We start from the raw sequence: 24019 nt of genomic DNA on the forward strand, positions 1-24019 counted from the left end.
CTGGTCATCTAATTTAGGGTGGCAGCAACCCTGTACCCACCTTCTCATTTGCATTTCCAGTGTATCTATGGCAAACCTGGAGGCCAGCTCCTGACATCCAATGCATATGCAGCTGTGCTGCATCACAACCAGAGCCCGGAGTTCTACGATGAGGTAAAGCAAAATGGTGGAAATAAACTTTCCTAGATGCCACAAAGCCAAGCAGCTTTTCAGGATACCTCTGTTTCCAGGACTGGGTGAAATACAGGTTAAAAAACAAACATCAGCTTTTTTCCCCTCAGTAGAAGAACCCAGCAGAGCCAGAGATCTTATCAATTTTTAATGCCAGTTTGTTTTCTGTGGTTTTTACTGTCACGCTTTGTGCACTCCAATCACATACCACCATTAATAAGTAATGTGCAAATGTGCTGAAAATGTTAGTCAGGAGTTGTCTAAGATGGTAGGAATCTGTCTTGTGTGACTGCATAACGTGTAACGTTTGTGAAATAAAATAGAACTTAAAGTTATTATTCCGTGATTAAAAATACAGTCTTACCTATCATGATATCATTTTAGATTAAAATTGAGCTTCCAATTCACCTCCATCAAAAGCATCATTTGCTTTTCACCTTCTATCATGTCAGCTGTGAAATTAATACAAAGGCAACATCGAAAAAACAGGACATCGTTGAAACTCAAGGTATGTTCACTGCTTACATTACGTCCAAGATAAAATAAATGTAGGGATATGAAAAAATACTTGACTAAAACAGTTGTCTATCTACATTTGCTTTTATGGGAGCAACCTAAGACAAATTGTGGGTTTAAGCTGTGTATAGTGACGCTCAAATTTTGCTGCTAGTACCTAACATCCTTGACTTGACATGTATGAATGGGCAAGAGTCAGTCAAACCACTTCCAAGCACTTGGCTCAAGATCAGGGCCTCAGGGGCCACTCCTGCCAACACTGGGCACGTGTAGAAGACTGAGCTTGCTGAAGTCCCCCTGGTTCATAAGTTCATAAGTTCATAAGGTTGGAAAGGACCTATAAGATCATCTAGTCCAACCATCCTCCTATCACTATCTCTACCCAACTACTAAATTAAGTCCTTTAGCACCTCATCTAAACGCTTCTTGAACAGCGCTAGGGATGGTGCCTCAACCACCTCCCTAGGCAGGCCATTCCAGTGCCTGACCACTCTTTCAGAAAAGAAATGCTTCCTCAGGTCTAATCTAAATCTTCCCCGGCACAACTTGTGGCCATTCCCTCTCGTCCTGTCATTACTTATCAGGGAGAAGAGGCCTACCCCCTCCTCACCACAACCCCCCTTCAGGAAGTGGTAGAGTGCAATAAGGTCTCCTCTGAGCCTCCTCTTCTCCAGACTGAACAATCCCAGCTCCCTCAGCCGCTCCTCATAAGACTTGTGCTCCAGGCCCCTCACCAGTTTTGTGAGGATGGGTTGGGATGCTTCTCCTTCCAGCTGGTCTTTGGGTAACTAAAGAACCTTGCCACTTCACTCAAGGCTCGCACATAGTTTCTCCTCCTCAATCCCATTCCTGATCTCGGTTGTGCTGAATTTTGTTCACTGAGGCAGCAGGTAAAATATGTTTTAGCAAGGCTGACATGATTGATCCTTGCCTGGTAGGAGCCACTTGCATAACTGGGAGTTGGGTTTTTGTAGAGTGAGACACAGCAATTTTTGGAGCTTGAGCTAACCACATATCACTGTGTCTGCTAACTGTGTCCATTGGTTGCCTCTGCAGTGGGATACGCTTGGGTCCCGTTGCTGAAGGATGGACGGATTGTCACCCTGGAACGACACTTGCCTGTTTCATCCAACCTTCCACCTGGCTACCTGGGTCTTGGGGACACAGAGCCACGAAGGGTAGGGAAGACATTTAAAGTGGGCTTAAATATAAAGGGAAGAGGAAAGCTGAGCTTTCGCTGCCCCGTAAGTTATGGGCTTGTGCTTGTACGTGGCTGGAAAGATCTTCACAGCCAGTGTAGCCCTCAAAACTTGTGGTTCATAAGGGTGGCAGAAGGGACACTTTCATTCTACTGTCTGTAGCTGTGTAGGTTGCAAAGAATATTTTTGTGATAGGTTGGACTGGGCTGTTGCATGTGGTGCACAGCAGGAGAGTGGCCATGTGTTCTGTGAGCGTGTTCTCCTGTGGGCAGCCCTGCCCTGCTGTGTTTGCAGTCGTATCATGCCAACCTTACCTTCTGACCCAGTGTCTGCCTGCACACAGCCACCTTCTCCCCACAGTCTGAAGCCCAGTGCCTGTATGTTATCTGTTCACAGCAGTCCAGCGTGGATGCGAAGTGGGTGGATGGAGCAAAGCCACTTTTTAAAATCAGAATCCACTTGGACTCAACCATTTACACCCAGGTAGGTTGAGCGTGTCGCCCTTGTGGACTTTTAACGCAAATGCACAGGAAGTGTGTGCTGTATTTCTGCTGCTTCTCTGTTATTAGCAGAGCAGCACTGAGATGCTTCTCTAGCAGCAGGTCTAGGATTCCTGGCCGGGGATTGCTGCTTTGTCTGGGTGTGATGAGGCAGCTGTGTGAGTGAATGAGCACTGGGAGGTGCTGATGTTATCTTGGCCAATGGCTCTGTAACTAGCAGGACCCAGCAGACACTTTTCACAGGAAAACCAGATACCTCATTTCCCTTTGAAACCAGTTTAGGGAGTTCAGCTTAGTCCTTAAGTGTTCTGCTGACTTGCCATGGTGATGGACTTCCCTAAGCTTCATGTGATGTGCAGCAAAGATTCCCAGCAGATGCTCCAGGGCACTGCCTGTCTGCACTGCTCACAGGGAAATGCCCTTGGCAGGACTTGCTGCCCTGTGCTGCGTGGGATCAGCTGCATTGTTTTCAGCATAATCTAAACCTGTTTTAAGGTCTTCCTGATTTTGTACAGCACATTATCTCCACTTCCCTTCAAAATACATTCCCAGATCCTTTTCAGGATTAAATAACCCAGTAATTAAATTTAGCTTGAGAGGAGGAGGGAGGAGAATGGAGAAGCTGTGGCAGTCATGAAGAGTTGCTGAAGTGCTGTTGTACTGGGGGGTGGCAGCTGGGGGCCAAGAATGCTATTGATACTGACATGGGGCTTGCTAGGGACATGATCCTAGCTCACTGCTGTGGGTCTGTCAGCAGAGTTTCAGGTGTAAGCAGGAATGTAGGAACTGGCAGAGACTGATGCTGCCGCACTGAACTTGCTTTTTATCTCTTCCAGGATATGCATTTGCACAAATTCTTCCAGTACTGCCAGCTGGTTCAGGCAGGTGTGAAGGAAGTCCCTGGAGAGCTTGTTAAATACCTAAAGGTGAACACTGCCTGTCAGTGGGCTTTCATTATGTTTTCTGCATCATCAGTAAATACCCAGAGCTTTATTCTGTAGGAACATGCACTCACTTGGACAGTGCTGGGGTCGGTTGTGCAAGAGCCTTACCTTTGCTCACTGACATGACCTTCTGCTGTCTATGTGCTGTTTCCTGCTGCCTTTCCCAGGAGATGAAACAATCAGTCAGCATCACCCTGCCATGCTCATGGCACAGCCTCCTGCCAGTAAACTTGTATGCTCCCCCCAGCCCTTGCTGCCCTACATCTGATTTAAACTTTAAAAGCTGTAGCGCAATTCCTCTCTTTTGGGAATATATCCATTCAAATCAGGACTTTTTTCAGGCTGAAAAAGGTCAGTGAGATTGGTGAAGTTTGACCACAGATGGGCTGTGACCCCATACCCAGGTTTTTGATGCTCACTGCAGAATGAGTAAGGGCACTGGAGTGGGCTCAGCAGAGGCTTCTGTAGGGGATGCCTTCCTTGGCTCTTCAGTGTCCTTGCTTCCTTCCATAGCTGCCTGTGTTTGAAATTGCTGCATTACTTCCAGTGATGGGGATTTATCATCACAGAGTTATTGAGTGTGTTTCACATGGTGTACAAATACCCTGAGCAGTAAAAATATGTCAGGTTTGGGAGCCAAGCACTAAAAGAACAGTTGCTTTGACCTCACCGCAGTCTGCAGACAGGGAGACATTTCCATGCTGACCACAAGTGGGAGCTTCTTACTTCTGAGACATCAGTAATTTCAGTAATTTAAATATTTACATGAGGATTTAAGATTTAGATTTGCAGTTTAAAAACTGAAAATGTAACACATCGTTTTTCCTAGACTCACATCACGATGCTCAGGCAAAAGAGGTCTACTTGATGGGTCAATGGTGCATGCACCAGATGATCCTGACCTTCACCAGATCACTTATATCCCATTTCCAATAGCAAGCTGTGCCCCCTAGAGAAAGGTCTCACTGCAAGCTGTCAAGCATCAGGACTTTGCAAAGGCATTTGTGAAAATGGGACTTGATCCCATCAAGTGGCAAGAAGAGTTGGAAGCAAAACTTCTGCCCTAAGTTCTGGGTTACCGGGGTCAGCTTATAGCATGTGACCTCTAATTAAGTCACAGCTGCCTTGGCACATCTGAGAGGAAGATTAATACCTGCCAGGAGTGATTCATGTTGCTCCCTGAGGGCACACAGCTGGGATCCATGAGTTGGATGCAGGCAGTGAGTGCTGTTTGGGGTTCAAGTCCTCTGGCAGGCTGACACCCGCACCCCAAAGCATTTTCTAATGCCTGCCATATTGCCCCAGAAATGTCTGTGGACTGTAAATGTTTAACATCTGCAAACTGTTGAACTAAAAGTGTCTGTGTTTTGAACATTTGTTTTAGTGTTTACACGCCATGGAGATCCAAGTAATGATTCAGTTTCTACCTGTAATTCTTATGCAACTATTTAGAGTCCTTACAAATGTGACCCAGGAAGATGAAGTAGCTGTCAACTGCACCATGTGAGTGTCTGCTAAACTATCTGTCTTCTGTTACAAATGCAAAGCCACAAATTACAGTGCAAGGCGGGGTGGTTTCCCAGTGCAGGGTGCTAAGTGACAGCACTGGCTGTCCATGGCTGCCAATTGACACTCACACAGCATGTCCAGGTGGCACAGGGCAGCATGGGGTCTGTGAGCTGCCCGGGGGAAATGCGTGATCTTAAAGATAACTGCTGAGAAGTAGAGGTGGGGACAACGAGGAGATGAGGGGACAAACCTGGGAGCAGGGGTTGGATTAATAGAATTATTTATTTGTGGCTCAGAGGCTTCATTGTGGAGGTTTCAGGTCTCCTGCAGGGTTTGCTGCTGGGGTTGTGCAGTGCCTGCAGCCCGCAGAGGGCAGTGCTGCCTTGTGCCCTGCTGCTGCTCCCAGTGGAGCACGAGGTGACAGAGCAGCTTTCTGTCCTACCTGTGGCCCCTGTGCTTGGAAATTGATGGGTGCATTAAACACAAACATCTTCCTCCTATGGCTCTTCTGCCATAAAGCACCGCAGTGCAGAGGGGGATGCCGGATGCCACTCCATGGAGGTCTTGCTCCAACTCCAGGACATGTGCAGCCAAAAACATCTCCCTCCAGTGAAACCAAAGGTCAGAGGCTGAGCCCAGAGTCCCCAGGGGTGCAGGATCCATTGTGGTCATGGTCCTGTGCTGTGGCATGTGTGATCTCCTCCTGTGAGGAACACATTCCCACTCTGCTAAGAACAGAGGACGCCTCCTGACTGATCAGCTCCCATGTGTCCCTCAGCCAATTTTTTCAAAGCTTGGATCAATCCCTTCCAGTTTGTCCATAGCTCTCTGTTAATGACAACTGTTTTCCTATCCAGGATTGCAGAGTGGCATTTCAAAACCCGCTGTATCTGAAAAGCAGCTTGTAAACTCCTCTCTGTGGTTTGGCCTGTGGGGTCTGTGACAGTGTGCAACAGTTTGTTGTTCCCTCTGACTTGAACTGGAATGTAAATCTCTGATATTGGCTTGGGAAACCAGGCACTTGCTGCCTTCGTCAGCTGCCTGGAGTGCTTCCAGAGGGCTGGCATGTTCTCCAGGGGCTGTGTCCCCCCAGTGAACTACAAGACAACAGCTTGAAAATAATTCAGAGAGTGTAACTAGGAGCAAGGGAGGATACATGTGTTAGTTCACTAAAAAAAGAGCCTTTAGAATTAGTAAATGTGGGGGATTGGGAAGAAAATAGAGTTTGGGGGTTCGGAGTAAAACAACCATGTAGAATTCTTCCCCACTTCTCAGCTGAGATTTCAGATTGTTCTTTTGTTTTTTTGTTGTTGTTTCATTTGTTTATTTGCATAGTTTTTTTTTACTTGATGTAATAGTCATTCTTACCAGTATTAGGACAGGGCTCACAATGAGGAGAAACTCAACACACCACGAACTGTACAGTGTGGGTGAATTTGCAGCATGTGCAGGAGGCAAAAGTGGGCTTGTTCTCCGCGTGGCTGCTCTGGGGATGCAGCCACTGTTGGGCAACACCAGTCAAAGAGAGCTGGCTGAGAGCAGATGAACTGCATATTTTCATTTTTGACTTACCTAACCCCCTGAGTGTTGTTCAGATGCCCAGTGCTTGCTGCAGTGTGGGTGTAAGTAGCTGCAGGCTTTCACACTGGCATGCATAAAGAGCAGGATGCGTCCCCTTCAGGGAATCCTCCACCTCGCCTCCTTGTGCAGGGAGCACTGGGTTGGGCTCGGTGACACCAAGAGAAGAGGCTTTGGGTGCTCAGCTCTGAGTGCTCAGTGGGGAGGCTGAGCTATGGTGCAGCCACAAGAGCTGTGAGGGACACTGGCCTGCAAATGCTGGCTGAAAAGCCAGTGGTGAGGCTTTGGGTTGGAGCAGAATAGGGCACACGTGGTGACTGTTTTTGTGTGTGGGAGGAACTTGCCCTCACGTTGCATGCTGATCACATTTCTGCCCAGGGTTCTTCTGCACATCGTGTCCAAGTGCCACGAGGAAGGCCTGGACCACTACTTGCGCTCCTTCATAAAGGTCAGTCACGGCTCACTGCTCGACAAGCTCCGTGTTGGAGCAGGCACACTGCTGACACTGTCCTTCTTGCCTCTCAGTATGTGTTCCGAGCTGACAAACCCAGTGTGACGCAGGCTAAGATGACCCATGAAATCCTGGTCCTTTCCATGGCCACGATCCTGAAACAATCAGCAGATTTTCTCGCCATCAATAAGCTTCTCAAGGTGAAGTACAGGCAGTGCTTGGTTGCCTGAGGTAGAAGGGAGGAAAAGGGGATCTGGTACAAAGCCCAACATTTCCACCCATCCAACCCCACCACAGGAGCGAAGCTACTAGGATAGCTCCTTGAATCTGTGTCCTTGAGGTTCTCCCCTTACAACAAAGACAATTCTTGCAGAGAGCCCACTGTGTTAAGTCTCATGGCCAGCCATAGCCAAGGGCTTTCCATTTCCCCAATTTTACCTCTTTCCTTCAAGCCAGACAGGGGAGAAAAACTAAACTGCTGCCCCTCTGGGCACAGCTGGCCCTCCAAATTGTGCTGGCTCCTTGCAAGGTGCTGTGGGGTGCAGAGGGGATGGAGCTAACCCAGGTGGCAAAGCATGCTTCCAGTCCCCTTCCCACGCCGAGCTGGCTGCCGAGCACAGCCGTGCTTGCAAAATGCCATCTGAATGCAAACTCTCCCTCCCACACTGCTTTTTCCCCACACAGCCTAGCGTGTTCGATCCTGCTGAGAAAAGTAATAGTATTTTTTGTTTGTTCTAGTACTCATGGTTTTTCTTTGAAGCACTGGCAAAGTCAATGGCAATATACTTGCTGGAGGAAAACAAAATCAAGGTAAAAACAAATCTGTTCGATGTTGCATTACGAAACCACCACACACAAACTGTCCTCTGATTTTTTTTTGCCTGATACTTTCACTTTCAGCTGCCCAGGGCCCAGCGGTTCCCAGACTCCTACCAGCATGCCCTGCACTCACTGCTGCTCGCCATCATTCCTCATGTGACCATACGCTATAATGAAATCCCTGAAGAATCCAGGAATGCCAATTTTAGCTTGGCCAACTTCCTGAAGGTCAGCAGTTTCTTTCATTCTCCCAGGCTCTAATCAGAAATATATATATATGTAAAAATAAGTAACACACAAACGTATGAGTCTGTACTATCTCATCCCTTACGTTTCTTCAGTGATAAAAACTTCAGGGAGTTCCTTTTTTTCCTAGGAAAGACATGGTATCTTTCTGATAGACACTCTCTATGCTATCTATGGTTTTCAGTCCTGCCTAGCAACTGTTCAAAACCTGAGATGAAATACACATGTTCTAATTTTACATATTTCTGTAGTCTGCTAAAGGTTTAAGTGAGATCATCTAATTAATCTCAGAGAATCAGGAGCAAATAAATTCTGGGAAGTCAGCAGCACCCCAGAAGATCAAATCTGGCTGCTGGTGGGAAGGTGGAATGGGAATGGTTTAGGACAATTGCTCTCTCTTTTAATGATTGATGTTGTGCCACTGCCTTTTGCAGCGCTGTTTGACCTTTATGGACAGAGGATTTGTTTTTAACCTGATCAATGATTACATTTCTGGATTCAGCCCCAAAGACCCTAAGGTAAGCAGTGCTTTTCTTGGAAGTTTGTACACGTCTGCATCAGTCAAAGCTCTGCAGTGATCATTTCATACTGCACTTGGAGGCCTTTTAGACGCCATTCCTGTGGAGCCTTCTGGAAGCACAGATCTCTTTTTTGGGTCTGTGAGCCTGTAGGCAGCTGAGCTTTAAATCCATGTAAACAGTCAGGATTCAAGAAGGGACTTGTTAATAGTCTGGTTGAAAAAGATAAAGAAGTCCCAGGTGACGATTGCACACTGTGACACAAAAAAATTTGCCATTAATTACAGAGTTGCACTAAATGCTGTTTAGATTTCCCAGTCTTTGTGCAAGAAACACACTGAACTAAAAGCAAATAAGCCAAATTGAAAATGTATTTTGTGTTTGTCTGGTTTTATTTATTTATTTTCTCAGCTGCTGGTTGAATACAAGTTTGAATTTCTTCAAACCATTTGCAATCATGAGCACTACATTCCTCTGAACTTACCAATGACCTTTTCCAAACCCAAGCTGCAGAGAGTTCAAGGTATGTCTTTTCTCAAGGGACTGGCTAGAAAGCTTTGGTTTGTCTTTCTCAATGGCTTCAGAGTAGATGTGGCTTGGTTTAGTGTCAAGGAAATGCATGCTCAGGTTAGCCTGACTGATGTTAACCTGAAGCTGCTCTGGCAGTGTTACCTTAGTGAGCTCCAGAATGGTCTGCAATTGGTCCTTTCAGTATTTCCTACACTGAAGTTTGCAAAAGATTAACAATATCCAAAAGAAATTGCCCCTATTTCAGGAAGTACAGATTTGCAGAGAGTAATCCTTTGTATCCACGACTGTCAGCATCTGAAGGGTGTCCTGTCAGCCAGGGTCACGGTGAAGAGAGGGTCAGGAGAACAGACTGCATTCACTGCTCCTCTGTCAGCTCCCTTTGTGGCTTTCTGGTTTCAGTTTGAACAGGACTGGGGCTGTGCTCAAGCCTGGGCTGAACACAGCCAGCAGAGTCTGTGCCAATCCTCAGTGCATGCCATGTTTATACGGCGGCACCGCACACACACAGCCCAATCTCACTGTCACACCACGGCTCCTTTGCTCCTGGGGTTGTTCCCTGCAGAGCAAGTGAGGTTTGCAGGTGTCTGAGTTGAGGTGCCATGCAAGTGTGGATGTCTACGACCATGCAACCACTGTGCTGAGCCCGGGATATACCTCAACAGCCTCCTGAGGTTTCTACAGGCAGAGCTTTATGCTCTGGTGGTCCTGGTTTCTCACCTGTGCTAGATAAATATGGTGCACATTGGCAGCTTTAGGTGTTGGTAGCCTGGCCAAAAACCAGAGAGGAACGTGAGGTTTGGAATTCCCCATGTGAAAGCCCTGTGGATTTACTTTGGAGGAGGTGAGGGAATGTCTGGGTGTGCCTCCAGGTGCAGCCATGCAAACCTTATAGGGTTTCCCTTTGCACCCAGGTAGCAGAAGCAGCAATAGCTCCCAGGTTTGCTTCATTCTGGTATGTCTCCCATTGCTCTGAGCTTTCTCTGGGCCGGCTGCTGATCTCTTACATCAGTCTGGCTACTTGACTGGTGTAGTTTAACAGAGTGCACTGCTAGAAATGGCTGAGATAGAGAAAAGCTCACAACCAGAGCAGCTTATCCACTCATGGAGACACAAATCTCCATGGCAGGCTGGTCCATTTGTAGGGACAGACCTGTGCTTTGCAATTTTGTGACAGCAAAGAGCCCATGAGACTGACAGAAGTTGCAAGTTAAGCATGTGCCTTGGGAAGAACATTAAAACATGACGTACTGTCCAGTTTCTCCAAGCCTGAAATTGTACTTATTCCTGCTTACTTCCGCTGTCTTTTTATTTGTCCCTTTTCTTTTTACACACAAATGAGATTATTTTTGTTTGCTGTGGAACGGTTCACTCCACTAGGTGGGTCCAACTTGGATGACTGAGTCCTCTAATGTCAAATTAAGTTAAATATTCAGTCTCCAGTCAATTAGCTTGTATCCAACTAACGAAGTGATCATGATGTGTAACACAGGCATTTGCTAACATGACTAACAGTGAAAGCTAGATAATACTCCAGATTGCTTTCTCTTTCCTCTGAATCAGATTTTCACAAGCCAGTAAGGGCAACTTATGAATCAGCCAACTATTTGAAAGTATTTTTTGCATGGAACAGTGCTGTTGGAGCCCTTTGGCTGGGACTTTCAAAGTTGTGTGTGCACACCACAGAAAAGCTTTCACACCTGTGGGGTTTTCAAAAACACATCTGAGCTGAGCACATGGGGGTTTGTACTGTCTGGGGGAGGAACACACAGCTTTGAGGTTATCCCTCTGGGATATTCAGTGCTGTAATGCAGCAGTCAAACAGTGCCTGTCACAGCTCTGATTAAGCATATGGACTTCCTGAAAGAGATAATGGTGTCAGAGCAAGGTCATTTGTAGCAGCCCGAGTGCACATGCAACCCACACTGAAATCTGTGTCTCTGTCGCTTTTCCGCTGCATTATCTGGGCGAGTCAGTGACAATGATGCCTTACCCTTATTGCAGCTGCCCCTTTGATCACAGCATGAATACAGCCCGAATCTGTATGAGATGCAAAGTGAGAGTCAGTTCAGCAAGATGATTAGGTACTGAGCTGCCTTTCTCCAGGTACTCAGGGAGCTGTGCTCAGTGTCTGCTGGCAGGGAGCTAATGGAGCCTCACAGCTCCTGGCACACAGCTCCCTGGAACCATGCCCTGCCTCCTGAGTCCTATAGTGGGGCTGTGTAAACTGCTGGAGGTCACTTGGCACCTTGTCCTTGTTTGCATCCCTCACTCCAGCAGTGTTTGCCTCTGCTCTGCTTTCTGACCCTGGTGATAGCGTGGGGTTCTTGGAGTTGTGCTGCCTTTCCCTATTTCATCCATCTCTGACTTTACAAACTGGTCCTCCGAGCTCTGAGCTTTGCAAAGCGTTGGGCTGCACAAATCTTTCAGTTAACTGCTGCTGAGATGGTGAGAGCTGGAACTAATGCCTCACCTGAACTGGGAGATGGCAAATTCTTTCATATTAGTGGTTGAGAAAACTGTTGTTGGTTCAGCCTTCATTAAAAGGTCACCGTGCTGTAGGAGAGAGTGTGATGGACCATACCCATGAACTGTTGTGCCTTACTTGACCATTCTGTCTCAATCCTAATAGATCTTTGGAGCAGTTCCTTTAACCATTGCTTTGCTGTTTCTTTCAGATGTAAATCTCGAATACAGTTTAACTGATGAGTATTGCAGGCATCATTTCCTGGTGGGGATGCTTCTCAGAGAAACCTCTGTTGCCTTGCAGGACAACTATGATATCAGATATACGGCCATCACGGTCTTAAAAAATCTCTTGATAAAGCATGCCTTTGACAACAGATACCAGCACAAGGTCAGGCATATTTTGTTGGCTTTTAAACGTAAAGGTCTTGAATTTTATGGAAAAGCATCACTTTTAGATTTTATTTGGTGCACTGGGTGTGTTCTCGTTACTGTTCTGGGAACTGTTTTAAGTTACAGTTGTGGCATTACAGTAATAGCTCTGAGGAATGGTCTAGGAATACAAATAATGTGGTGTGATAACTGCAGAGCTCTTATCCATGCTGAGTATTTAGATAATAAAGCCCCGAGCCATTAAAGGACTTGAGAGTGTTGTTAGCCAAGAGACTGTTCAAAGTTAAGCAACGTCAATGGTCTTCTGGACTCATACTTAAATTAATATCCTGCATTAATATACTATAATTAGGAAGCAAGACTGATCTGCGTTACAAGGCAGCTGCATGTTTTGCTAATTAGTGAGCCAGAAGAGAGGATCTGTGGATTCTCACGAGATGCTGGATTTCCGCTGGGGACTTTCAGCTTCCTTTGGTCAGAGACTCAGCATGTGGTATTGCTGAGAGCTTGGAGATGGGCTTGTTTTCTTTCTTGATGCTGATCCCTGCTGAAACATATGTCCTTGAAAGTGACGAGCTACCAGAAGAGACAGTACGTGTCCTTGCTGTAGGCTGTAAGCACGCCTCTGTTTAGAGTTTAGCTCTTAAAATTGGCTCCTAGCTTGCTGCATTCATGGTTTTACCTTGGAATATGGGTAGAATCCTGGGCACGAAGGGTGGGAGATGTGACCCAAATGCACCAGGGACTCCTGCTCCCTGCCCTCTCCCTTCTCTGCATCTTCAGCAGCATAACTGGAAGGGCTGAGTGGGACCTTTCTGTCACCTTCAGGGTAATCACTTTTTTAACAAGAAAAGAAGTGGGTTGTCAAAGAGCCTTGCATTTAGAAAAGGACAATCAGACTGCTTTTGATCATTTCAAGACTTTATGAGCAATCTGTATCAGTTAATTCAAGTTAATCCCTTCCTCCAAACTGTTTTAACTAGAAGCATTTGCTATGGAGAATTTCCAACCGGAAGCAATAGTCAGCACCTCTCAAGAAACAAATGTTTTTATTATATTACTCCTGCGTGTTGCACTTCAAAATGGAGCTCCACAAGTGAAGTGCCAGTAAAAAAGTTATGAAATCTGGGACTGTGTATCCAGGCCTGGGGCCCCCAGTGCAAGAAAGGCATGGAGCTGTTGGAGCAGGTCCAGAGGAAGCCATGATGGTGCTCGGAGAACTGGAGCACTGCAGCATTCCAGCACTGAAGGGAGCTCACGAAGGGGAACTGACTTGTTACACAGTCTGATAAGTGACAGGACAGGGGGAAATGGTTTTAAATTAGAAGGGGGAAAATTTAGGTCAGATGTTAGGGGGAAATTTTTCACTTAGAGGGCGGTGAGGCCTTGGCACTGCTCAGAACTGTGGGTGCCCTATCCCTGGAGGTGCATGAGGCCATGGATGGGGCCCTGGGCAGTCTGAGTTGGTACCTGCTTCAGTGGGTGGCAACGTACCATGCAGGAGGGTTGAAACTAGTTGATCTTTATGGTCCCATCCAACCTAACCTAAGCCGTTCCGTGATTCATTCTATGATTTGTTTGTCATGCTTCCTGTATGAGTGGGAATGTCATTCAGCCCCCAAAATCCCTCATTTCCCAGACGTCGTTGCCAGAAGGGTAATACCCCCTGGTGGCACGTACACGTTTTGGCTGAAGGGTTTCCTTTTTTCACTTTTGTGGAAACCCTGAGCTCTTACCTCCATTCCTCTCCATCTTTGCAGAACCAGCAGGCCAAAATTGTCCAGCTCTACCTGCCACTGCTGGGGCTGCTGCTGGAAAACATCCAGCGCGTGACCGGCCGCGACGTGCTCGTCTCCTGCACTGCCACCTCCAGCCCTGTGAGTACAGCCCAACGACCCAAGAGGGCATTTTTTTCTTCCCCCCATCCACTGATGTGCTTGTTTATTTAGTTTGACCTTTTTCCCGTGACATTTCCCTATTTGCTGTGTGGCTGTTTTCCTTGCTGCTGCTTACTGTATTCCTTTATGGCACACATTGTGCTGTTTGGAGAAGGAAGTCCCCCCAAGTGCAATGAGCTGGAACAGGGCTCAGCTCCCAGCAGACTTTCTGGGAGCTGCCCATCTGCCTCCCAGATGGGTTCAGGCTTGCAGATGAGTCTTCCCTGTTTGTTTAGGGCAAAGCAGCAGCAACGACAAAAAAAGTTTGAGTAAAAATAACGTCAACTCAAGTGATGAAAAATGAAAGGGAACAAGCTGCCATCACTTCCTTTAATGTACTTTGCTGTTCTTTGTGCTACTCCCTGAGGCAGTTGTGTCCTTATTAAGGATGTAAGGATTTTTCACTTGCATTTTAAAAGCTGCTCTATTTTTACTTTTTATTCCATTATTCTCTTCTATAAAAGAATAAGTGTTATCTTCTGTTGCTCACAAAACACTCTCATTGCTTTACAGGCATCCAGGGATGAATTCATCTGCAATTTTACATCCCCCTCAAACAGATCCAGCCTGATTGTGGACAAGGATTCAGGTAAATTCTCTAAAATTCTACTTTTGCTTTTATTTCCAATGCAACTACCACCAGCCCTGGCAGTGTGATGTTTTGAGGAGTGTGGGTGCAAACCATGTCATTTGGGATCTGTGTTATTTTTCAGCAGCACTTCCAAATGGCCATGGGATGAAGCGAGAGGACTCAAAAGGATCCCTGAACTCAGAGGGAGCAACTGGTTCCCCGGATCAGAGTGAAAATGTAATGTATCTGGGGTTAGAAAGAGTGGTCCTTGCTGCACCTACCCACGGGCTTTGCACAGGCTGTGTTAGATAAGGGGGAGAAAAAATGATGGGTAACAATTTATAAAACAGCCTGTAAATAACTCTGTTTGGAAACAAACAGATTTGTCTTAGCAGGAGTTAGGCTTACTGGTCTGCTTTCCCTTCAAAAGTCTCTGAGACAATAATATAAATGTTGACAAATTATTTATGAATGGCAAAATCCGTGGGGAAATTCTCTGCTCCCACAGTGCATGTATCCACACACAGATGTGTCCTCTGTGCTCGGACAGGGCTGAGCCCAGTCAGCACTGGGCGAGTGCTGCTGGGAGTTGGTTTCTGCACACAACTGGGAAGCAGAGCACCTTGATATGAGAGCTGGTGACTGCTGATGTGAGAGATGAGATGTTGGTAGGAAAATCAGCACAGAGTAATACCCACAGTCATAAACTTGCAGAAGGTGTCACAGAAAGAAGTCTGACCGCAGTAGTCAGATGGTGTGTGCTCTCCTTGTTGGCAGATCGCACACATGGAAATCAACATTTGGACAGACCAGCTCCTGGTTTGCCTTCAGGTGCTTTCCAGATGTGTTGGGTTGGCATGAATCCTTGATGCAGCTTTAAAAATGTTGGCCCTTCCAACAAGCCAAGTGAAGTAAAGCTTATCCAGGCTCCTGCTGGCTGCGTCCTGACACGCTCAGGAGAGGTGGGGCTCCCCCATAAGAATCACAGGGCTACAAAACCAAGCACAGCCAAACCCCTGAGTGTCACACTGCTCACCTTCAGCAGAGCTCAGAGCATGTGCTTCCACCCTGCTGGCAGCAACACCTGGCTGGGTTTGTAGAAGGCATTTGGCTTTTAGCTCACCTCATCCCCGCAGCCAGGCACAGTCATCCGTGTCCTTGAAGGTACATATTTCAGAATAGTCAAAAATAGCTTCTCTCTCAATGCATGCAACTTCCTCAATGCCCTGTAAGAGCAATGCCACGGGAAGGAGCACAGCTTTAAGGCTCTGTATGAGAGCAGACATTGTTTATTTCGGTGCTGTTGGAGTGTGTGCTGTCTGGACAGTTTGGCATGGTCAACAGCACAGTCCTGGCCATAGCACTGTATCTCCAGCCCTAATCTGAATGTTTAATTCTGTGTTCTTATGACTCATGTCCATTGCCTGCCCCAGAATAAACAACACATACGATCTGCGGGTCAGTTTCCAAACATGTGAGGCACAGCTTTAAGAGAAGCATCCTCCTTAGAGCTTAATCGCATCCGTTTGTCAGAGGATATGACTGGGGGAAGCACAGAGGATGCCAAACAACGTGATACAAGTCCCCTCTTTCCCACCACAGAACACTCAGACTTTTCTTTCCCTCAAACATTGATAGTAGAAGAAGGCTTTTACTTGTTTTTGCCTAACTCAAGAATGAGGGGGGGGGGGGGAAAAAGAAAAAGACACTCCCAAAACTCAGGAGGAAAAAACAAAATGGTTCTTTTCTTAAGTGGGAAGTTCCTGTTTCTTTACTTACTGACATTTTGATCAGATGCGAACATATTTCACAAAAAGATTCTTGCTTTAAACCATGAAAGCTAATGAATTTTGTTTGCCAAAACCTGACTTCAAAAATATGACAGAGCTCAGATGCTGTACTGAGCAAGAGCAATAGCAGGGCTGCCATGCATTTTGCTGGATAAGGCATCCTTTTCTGCCCAGACATTTGTTTTCTGGGCAAAGAAAATTTAGCCTGGAATTCCAGACTGCTCATCCCTAGATGGGATGTGTCCAAGGCATGTCCTACGAGGTGCTCTTGGGGCTCAGGAGGAGCTCTGGTGCATCTGGAACATCCCAGATTTGTTGTGCTTGTGCTCCAGCACAGCCCAGACACCCATGGCCACTGGGCCTCCACGTGACATTCCCATCCCATCAGATCCGCAGAAGCTCCACGAGGAGCAGCGTGTCACACTGCAGCCGCCTGGACCAGTTTGAGATCCGCACGCTCCTGATGTGCTACCTCTACATTGTGAAGATGATCTCTGAAGGTTGGTGGCTCTTGATCCCTGTGGGGTGTACTGGAGGGCAGCCAGAAAGACAAGAGGCTGTCATGGGCTGCTTGGATCTGTAAAATCCCTTTTCTATAAAAAGGAATCTCAACGTATTTCTTTCTCTCTCTCAGATACGCTTTTAGCCTACTGGAACAAATTTTCTCCTCAAGAGCTGATCAATGTCCTTGTGCTTCTGGAGTAAGTATCATAAGACTGCAGTTCAAACCCTGAACCTCTGTGCTGGCAGTGAGGAGATGAGTGCAGCTGCTTCTCAGGAGTCCTGAGAAGTCCTGAGTCCTTCTACAGAGTCCTGCACAGCACTACAGGTGTCTGGCCAGGGTGTGATGAGATGGCACAGCAGCAGATAGCTGAGGAGTCAGGGAGTTCAGAAGCAAGGGTCTGAGGTCTTGCAGTGCATGAATATAGACTCCAAACTCCCATGTGCAGAGGAGAGTGTCCACAGATAGGGATCAGGAAGATTTGAAATATTCTGATTGTTCGTGATCCGCAGAATCTTTAATGTTTTTCTTTCTTTCTTTCTAGAGTGTGTCTATTTCACTTCAGATATGTGGGGAAGAGAAATATTGCCAGGTACTGTGCTCTTCCATCCGGGGTTGGGGGCCCTCCCCACTCTCTCTGCTGCAGCTTGGGCAGGAAGGGAGTGCTCACACCCACACTGGGCAAACCCTAGCAGGCAGGAAGTCTGTGGGGCCATGCTGGGACTCAGCTCAGTGCCACACAGCAAGCAGAGTCCCTTCCTTGTAGCACCCTTCCCTGCCCCTTCCCTCCCCTCCAGCTCCTGCATGAGGCCCCCAGCCCCAGGCATTCCCAGCTGCCTGAGCAGGTTTGCCATGTCCCCCACAGCTGGCTGCAGGTGAGACATGAGGCGTGGCTCCATCCCAACCCTATGAGCACCAGCTCTGCTGTTCCATTAGCTCTGTGGCAATGTGAAGCAGGTGAGAGTAGCCCAGGTAGTATTGGGATGAGCCACATTAGTGCATCGGAGGGAGACCAGGTCTCCAGGCAGGCGCCTCAAGTGTTGCGGAATCACAGAGTGGCTGAGGTTGGAAGAGTCCTTAAAGATCATAGACCTGGAACCCCTTGTTGTGGGCTGGGTGCCCCTCACCAGGAGCTCCTCACCCAGAGTCCCAACCGTGGCCTTGAGTACCATCAGGGATGGGGCACCCACAGCTTTTCTAGGCAACAGTTCAGTGCCTCGCTGCCCTCTGAGTAAAGAATTTCTTCCTAACATCTAGCCTAAGTTTTCCCTCTTTTAGTTTAAAGCCATTCCCCCTTATCCTATCACTATTAGACCATGTACAAATCTGTCCCCCTCCTGCTTATAAGCTCTCCTCAGGTGCTGAAAAGCCACAATGAGGTATCCCTGGAGCCTCCTCTTCTCCAAGCTAAACGAACCCAGCTCTCTCAAACTTTCTTCATGGGAGAAATGCTCCAGCCCCCTAAGCATCTTTGCAGCCCTCCTCCAGACCCACTTCAGAGCTCCACATCCTTGTGCTGGGGACCCCAGGCCTGGAGCAATCCTGCAGTATGACTGCTGTTCCTTGTCCCATCCCACAGCCTTCCTTCCCCTTGCAGGGTGCACGATGCCTGGGTGTCCAAGCACGCAGCGGCCGATAGGAAATCGCAGACGATGCCAGTGCTCCGCAGCAGATCTGGGGGGATGCAGGCACGGCTTCAGCACCTGGGCAGTTTAGACACATCCTTCACACTCAACCACAGTACGTACAGCAGAGCGAGGTGTACCCATGCCATATTAACCTGTTAAAAACTGCGTGCATCCGTTGGTCACTTGCTCCTCGTTGCCTGGGGATGTGGAACCTCATCTGGAGCACTTTGTGGGAGACGAAGTGCTGAGCACCATTTCATCCTGGTTTGCTTTCCATCTGCAGATGCAGGCACCTCAGAAGCAGATATTGTGCACCAGGCATTGCTGGAGGGCAACATAGCCACCGAAGTGTGCCTGACGGTCCTGGACACCATCTCTTTTTTCACTCAGAGTTTCAAGGTCAGCTTTGAAATCAAAAGTGCTGTAGAGCAGTGTGCTGTGTTTCTGTGTGCCTGTCGCTTTCAGCAATCTGTTCTTTTAGGCTGTGGAAGCATTTACAGAAGTAAATCATTTGCAGCATGTTTAAGTTCCAAAGCATGGAGCGTTTCACAGTCTTGCTGAGCAATTATGCAAGATCTCCTAATTCCTTCAAAACTGCAAGACCAGAGAAAATTATGTGGACATTATGTCATGATAGTACACGTTAGAAAAACAGAAAAAGAGGAAACCACCGTATAGAAAGGAAGGACCAGTGGAAAGGGAAATGAAGGTCTGGCATGCTTTGAACAGTCCTTGATTTCTGCCATTAATTGTCTAGATTTATATTTCTCTTTATTGTTGTAGTGGATGTCTTTGGGGCTGAGGCATTCTAGCTGTACTTGACAGTCCAAATAGCACCAGCAGAACTGGTAGAGGTATTGCTCTCCATGTAATGATTCACACTTGTGGCAGTCACTGACATTTACAAGAGTCAAATCCTCTGTGATGGAGAGAAGCCCAAGCTGGCATCCAAGTACTGAAATACTGGTCCAGAAAAGCTCTTCCTCGAAGTGTGGTTGGAGGAACTCTGCTCATAGCAATGTTGCAAGAGCAGCACTGTATTTCAGAGTGAGCACCACAAAGATTTTGTTTTCTGATGTACTGAACAACACAAAAACAAAGCATATCCTCTGCTTCTGTTGAGAGCAAAAAGGTCATCCTGGTGCTTACACCAAATTGCTCCATAGCAGTTTGGCAGCAGCAGGGTTTAGATACAAGAGTTAAAGCTTGTTTTATTTTCACAGTTGCCTCTTTTTTAATATAGCTGAACCACAAAACAGTGTGATTTTCAGACCACAGGATAGGCTGATTCCCTTCTGCTTTAATGGGCTTCTGCTTTGCTTTCACAGACATCCAGTGTTACCGCACAGAAGTGTGCTCTGTGCTGCAGTAAAAGTGCTGATGCTGTTCTTATTGGCAGCATAAATGGTCTTCAGTTAAAACGTGTGGATCATAAATAAAGCACTTCTTGAGACTCACGAAGTGAAATGGAAAAAACAGTGTGTTATGTTGGTAAATGCTTGTTTTATTTAAAACATCTCTGGTGAACATTTCACAGAGCATTGTCCAAAACCTAACTTCGTTTTGGAAGTAGTGATGCAATAGTGACAACATGGTTTTGTTCTCTTCTTAAAATAGACTCTGACCAAATACTGGAAGTTTGGACTGATTAAGTTTGGACCGAATCTGGATTAAGAACTGGTGATTAATGATTAATGGTGCAAAATGCTTCCTGTCATTTTCACCTTCAGACACAACGTTGCTGCAGAGTAAATTCTCTTCTTGCTTTCCAGACCCAGCTCTTAAGCAACGATGGCCACAACCCCCTCATGAAGAAGGTTTTTGATATTCATCTTGCCTTTCTGAAAAACGGGCAGTCAGAAGCAGCTCTCAAGCACGTGTTCGCCTCCCTGAGAGCTTTCATCAGCAAGGTACGACACACACACCTGCAGGATTTCTGCATGGCAGAGGAGACCAGTATCTCCTGGCCTTGGCTGCATGTGGGAGAGGGCAGCATGGCTGAACCAATCCCTATACTCAGCTGAGCTCAGAGCCCTGGAACACTGTCTGCCCAACCCCCTGAGCACAAAGCCACAGCTAACCACACGAGAGCAGTGACTGAAGCTATTGCTGGCATTTCCTTCCATGTTTGTCACAGCATACCACTTCTCATAAGTACATTTTCGATACCAGAGGTACACGCAAACTCCACTGCTTCCAAGCTGCACAGTTATAATAAAATGAATGAAAAGCTCTGCGTTCACTTGAATGCAACACTTCATTAATGAGGTAAATTTGTGCGGCTTGAGATTGCAACCAGACAGCCCAGCATGTGATGGATATGCAGCCATTATTTCCAAAGGAGGTCTTGCATAACTCACTGAACAAAGTTTGTTATAAGACGGAGAAATCTAAAACTGTTTTTCAGAGGTGGAAAAAGCATGTGCTATGAATATTTTACTGCAACTGCATGGCAAAGCTAAGATCTAATATGTATATGTCTAGGGCTGGTGTTTGGTTTGTCCTGAGCAGATAGACCAAAAGCAGAAAATGCAGAAGTCTTGCTAGCTTGCTGGCTCCAGACAGCGTGGTTTCCTACATGAGGTTTTCCATGGGGCACCTTAAATCCCCCCAGACTGGGAGCTGCCTTTTCCTGTGTCTGTCAAGTTTAGTTTGGCCATGGACTGCATAGCCTTGCAATACACTCAGCTACAGATCTATACACAGCCCACAAGGACACACTCTCCCTGCACCTCTCTCTCCTTTATTAGCTGAAACTTTGTTTAGCCATAAAAAAAGAAATTCTTCCTGTAGCAAACAAGAGATGTTCTTTGCCTCCTTGGCAAATTTTTCTGTGGTTGTATAAGCATGCAGCCAAACCTACACCCCTGTTCCATTTGATCTCACCACCAGCCTTCACAGCCTGGAGTCCTGTGGGGGTTACGTGCTTTCCAAAACACTGATTGCAGCAGTGCAGGCTGTGCTCAGAGCTGCTGCAGGGACAGGGGACCCAGGTGGTTTCCTTGGGTTTCTGCCAGCTCAGACCCACAATGGATTTGGCATTTAGAGTGGTGAATCACTGGCATGCACTGCCCAGAGATGGGGGTGCCCCATTGCTGGAGGTGCTCAAGGCTGGGTGGGGTGGGGGGCAGCCAGACCATGGCAGGGCTTGGGGCTGGATGGCCTTAGTGGGATCTTCCAACCCAAACCATTCTGTGATTCTGCCATTCTATGACTTAGTGGTCCTGAGATCTGAAAGATTCCTTTAGTCCATTTCTCACATTTCCCCAATGACAGGACACAGTGTTGCTTCTGTAAAAGCAAGATAGGAGCCCAGCAGATGGTATCTATAAGGAAGTGATTTCTTTGCCAACTCTGTAACCGCATGGGTCCCAAACTTCCTTTTTAAGTCCTCTGAAGGGCTTTTCTAAGACACAAAGTGACGATTAAATAACTGGGGGTGAGGGTTACAGCATTTCACAGCAAGTGCAAGGGTGGCTTGTTTTCCTGCCAGCTTGTTTTGAAATATAGAAATCGTGTTGTTTTGTTTTGAGTTGTGTACCATGGCCAGCTATAAATTAGTGTTAACTTCAAGAAAGCCAAAACTGTGTTATCCTTTGACACAGCTGGAATAGGCAATTTCCTATTCTTTATGGCCTTCTGCAGCTAATAATTATGATGAAAAGAATCCCTCTTTTATCTCGTGTCACAGCAAATTATTGTTGTAGGGAAAACCTGAATGCTATTTTGCTTGCTAAAATCTGTCTTAAAAATGCCCCTCTTTCTTCACCAAACCTGGTCATTTGCTATGCAGGATGCTTTAAAAAGATATGTCACAAGAAAGCAAAGAACAAATGAAATCTATAATTGTTTGCATGTTTGGTTTTGGGTTTAAAATGAGTGCTGCATTCATTCTGTGTGCTGGGAATTTGGGAAGGAAGCACTCTGTGCTTTGCTGACTGCAATAATGTGTTGGAGGCATCACCAGTCCCAGGCCCTGAAGGAGCAGGGCTACAGAGCCCTGCTTTCCCTCCCTGTTAGTGCAATCTCACAGCAGCAAACCTCACTATCTTCAGGCTGGAAAGGGCGGGAGGGAGCATAAAATTGTCTGCCCTGCTTTACTGGGATTTATAACAGCCCCTGGCAGCTGTGACATAGCAGCTGACCAGAGCTGTGGCAAGCACAAACCCTTTGGGCACTGCCTGGGTCCCAGGAGTGATGACATCTGCTCAGGATCTGTTTCCAGCAGGAGGTTGCCTGGTGGGGCAAGCTCACTATGAACAGGACATACGTTCTCTTGGAGGAACACAGATAGAAATGCACTGAGAGGACTGGGGCCTGTTTTTCAGCAGGTTCTCAGGCAAAGATTTTCTCCCTAGCACTGGGTTGCAAGTGTCTGATAAGTCTCTGCAGGCAGTGATTCATGCTGAGAGTATTGAAGCAGTGCCTTCACAGTGGCTTGTAATTTGTGTGGCTCACTGTAATGGTGGACTACACCCAATGGAATTGTCTTGCTAGGCACAGCTCCTAGGTTCCTGTTTTAAGACCCATTTACCAGCACGCCATGGTGTTGGCTCCAGCAGTATGTCTTAGTTTGGAAGGGACCTTAATGAACTTTGAGGGCCTACAAGCTTTTCTGAATCACATATATTTAGCATAAAAGATAGAGGGCCAAGGTGACAGCTCCAGACTCTGACTTGGAGGTTGTGAGTGAATACTTTGACACTGTTTACTGTCATCTCCTATGAGAATAAGGTGGTAGGACAGAGAATTGGCTCATGGACCATGCCCAGGAGGACGAATTGAGCAAACCTCTCCCCTGCATGGATAAGACCCATGGTTATCTCTGTGTCAGGAAATCCTTAGGGCTCAGAGTACCATCTCTGCTTCCCCAGCAGGCTCTGGTGTCACCCCCTGCAGCCACATCCCTGCGGTGGCTGTGGAGGCAGCTGCATGCCAGCACCAAACCCTTCTTTCTTCTGCTTCCCTGTGCCCAACCCAATGCAGTGTGGGTGGAAGGAAGCAGTGTGCAGTGTCCCCTCCCCACCAACCACCACTCCATCCACAGGTGGATGGATGCTCCAGCGAGCCCTACGTGGAGGTCTGCAGCTCTGAAGCAGGATTTTGCTCAGGGGACTGATGTGCTATGACAATGTGGACCATTGGTGTTCCCCTTCCACTGCAAGTCCCCAAGCCCTGCTCCCAGCACAGGCGGCTCACACTGCAGCTTGGCTTCGTCCTGCTGCTCCCTGGGGCCAGCTCATGAGTCACTGTGTGTGCTAAGCACTCTGGGACAAGTGTGTCCCTTGTTTGCATTCTGGAATTCCTGAGGGAAGTTGTGCTTTACACATTGTTTTTTGTTTTGCTTTTTTATTTTCCTAGGGCACGTGGAAGTAGTGGTGCAGGCATCCCAGGTCACGTTTCCCAGCAGATCCTGTCAGAGGGCTCTGGCAGATATTCCGATGTCTCCCACAGCAGCCTTTGTTGAGACCTTTTCTCTCTGTCCTGCTGACCACATTTAGGGCTTTTGTAAGGGCATAAAACAGAATTCTGTCCATCTGATGTGTTGAGAATCTGCCACTGGACCCAAATGTTGTTTGGGTTAAGGATAGATGGACATGCACAAACACATCCCCAAAAAGCATGACAGCTAAGGACAGCGAGGAAATGTGGCTAAAAATAGGCCCTGAATGCATTCCAACAAATAAGTTTTGAGCACAACACTCCGGCAGAAGTTTTATTTAGGCTTTCCAAGTTTGAGCCCAATGTACTGC

General features: G+C 47.1%; 1 protein-coding gene across 1 annotated transcript in view; it reads left to right on the forward strand.

Annotated features, from left to right (window-relative positions):
- The window catches only part of DOCK11 (dedicator of cytokinesis 11), a 69833-nt gene that overhangs the window by 31092 nt on the left and 14722 nt on the right, over positions 1-24019 (forward strand). The window contains exons 19-40 of the mRNA XM_065729386.1: positions 61-153; positions 556-679; positions 1744-1865; positions 2283-2369; positions 3223-3312; positions 4715-4833; positions 6796-6865; positions 6943-7068; positions 7607-7678; positions 7769-7915; positions 8368-8451; positions 8863-8974; positions 11658-11836; positions 13599-13715; positions 14289-14364; positions 14489-14583; positions 16525-16636; positions 16771-16837; positions 17183-17230; positions 18236-18378; positions 18550-18665; positions 20039-20176. Coding sequence (XP_065585458.1) covers positions 61-153; positions 556-679; positions 1744-1865; positions 2283-2369; positions 3223-3312; positions 4715-4833; positions 6796-6865; positions 6943-7068; positions 7607-7678; positions 7769-7915; positions 8368-8451; positions 8863-8974; positions 11658-11836; positions 13599-13715; positions 14289-14364; positions 14489-14583; positions 16525-16636; positions 16771-16837; positions 17183-17230; positions 18236-18378; positions 18550-18665; positions 20039-20176 — 2337 coding nt within the window. The remainder of the gene's footprint in view (positions 1-60; positions 154-555; positions 680-1743; positions 1866-2282; positions 2370-3222; positions 3313-4714; positions 4834-6795; positions 6866-6942; positions 7069-7606; positions 7679-7768; positions 7916-8367; positions 8452-8862; positions 8975-11657; positions 11837-13598; positions 13716-14288; positions 14365-14488; positions 14584-16524; positions 16637-16770; positions 16838-17182; positions 17231-18235; positions 18379-18549; positions 18666-20038; positions 20177-24019) is intronic.

This window comes from Cyrtonyx montezumae, unplaced genomic scaffold (genome assembly GCF_038088225.1).
Source record: "Cyrtonyx montezumae isolate F1298 unplaced genomic scaffold, pur_monq_1.0 scaffold_11, whole genome shotgun sequence".
NCBI classification, from domain to species: domain Eukaryota; kingdom Metazoa; phylum Chordata; class Aves; order Galliformes; family Odontophoridae; genus Cyrtonyx; species Cyrtonyx montezumae.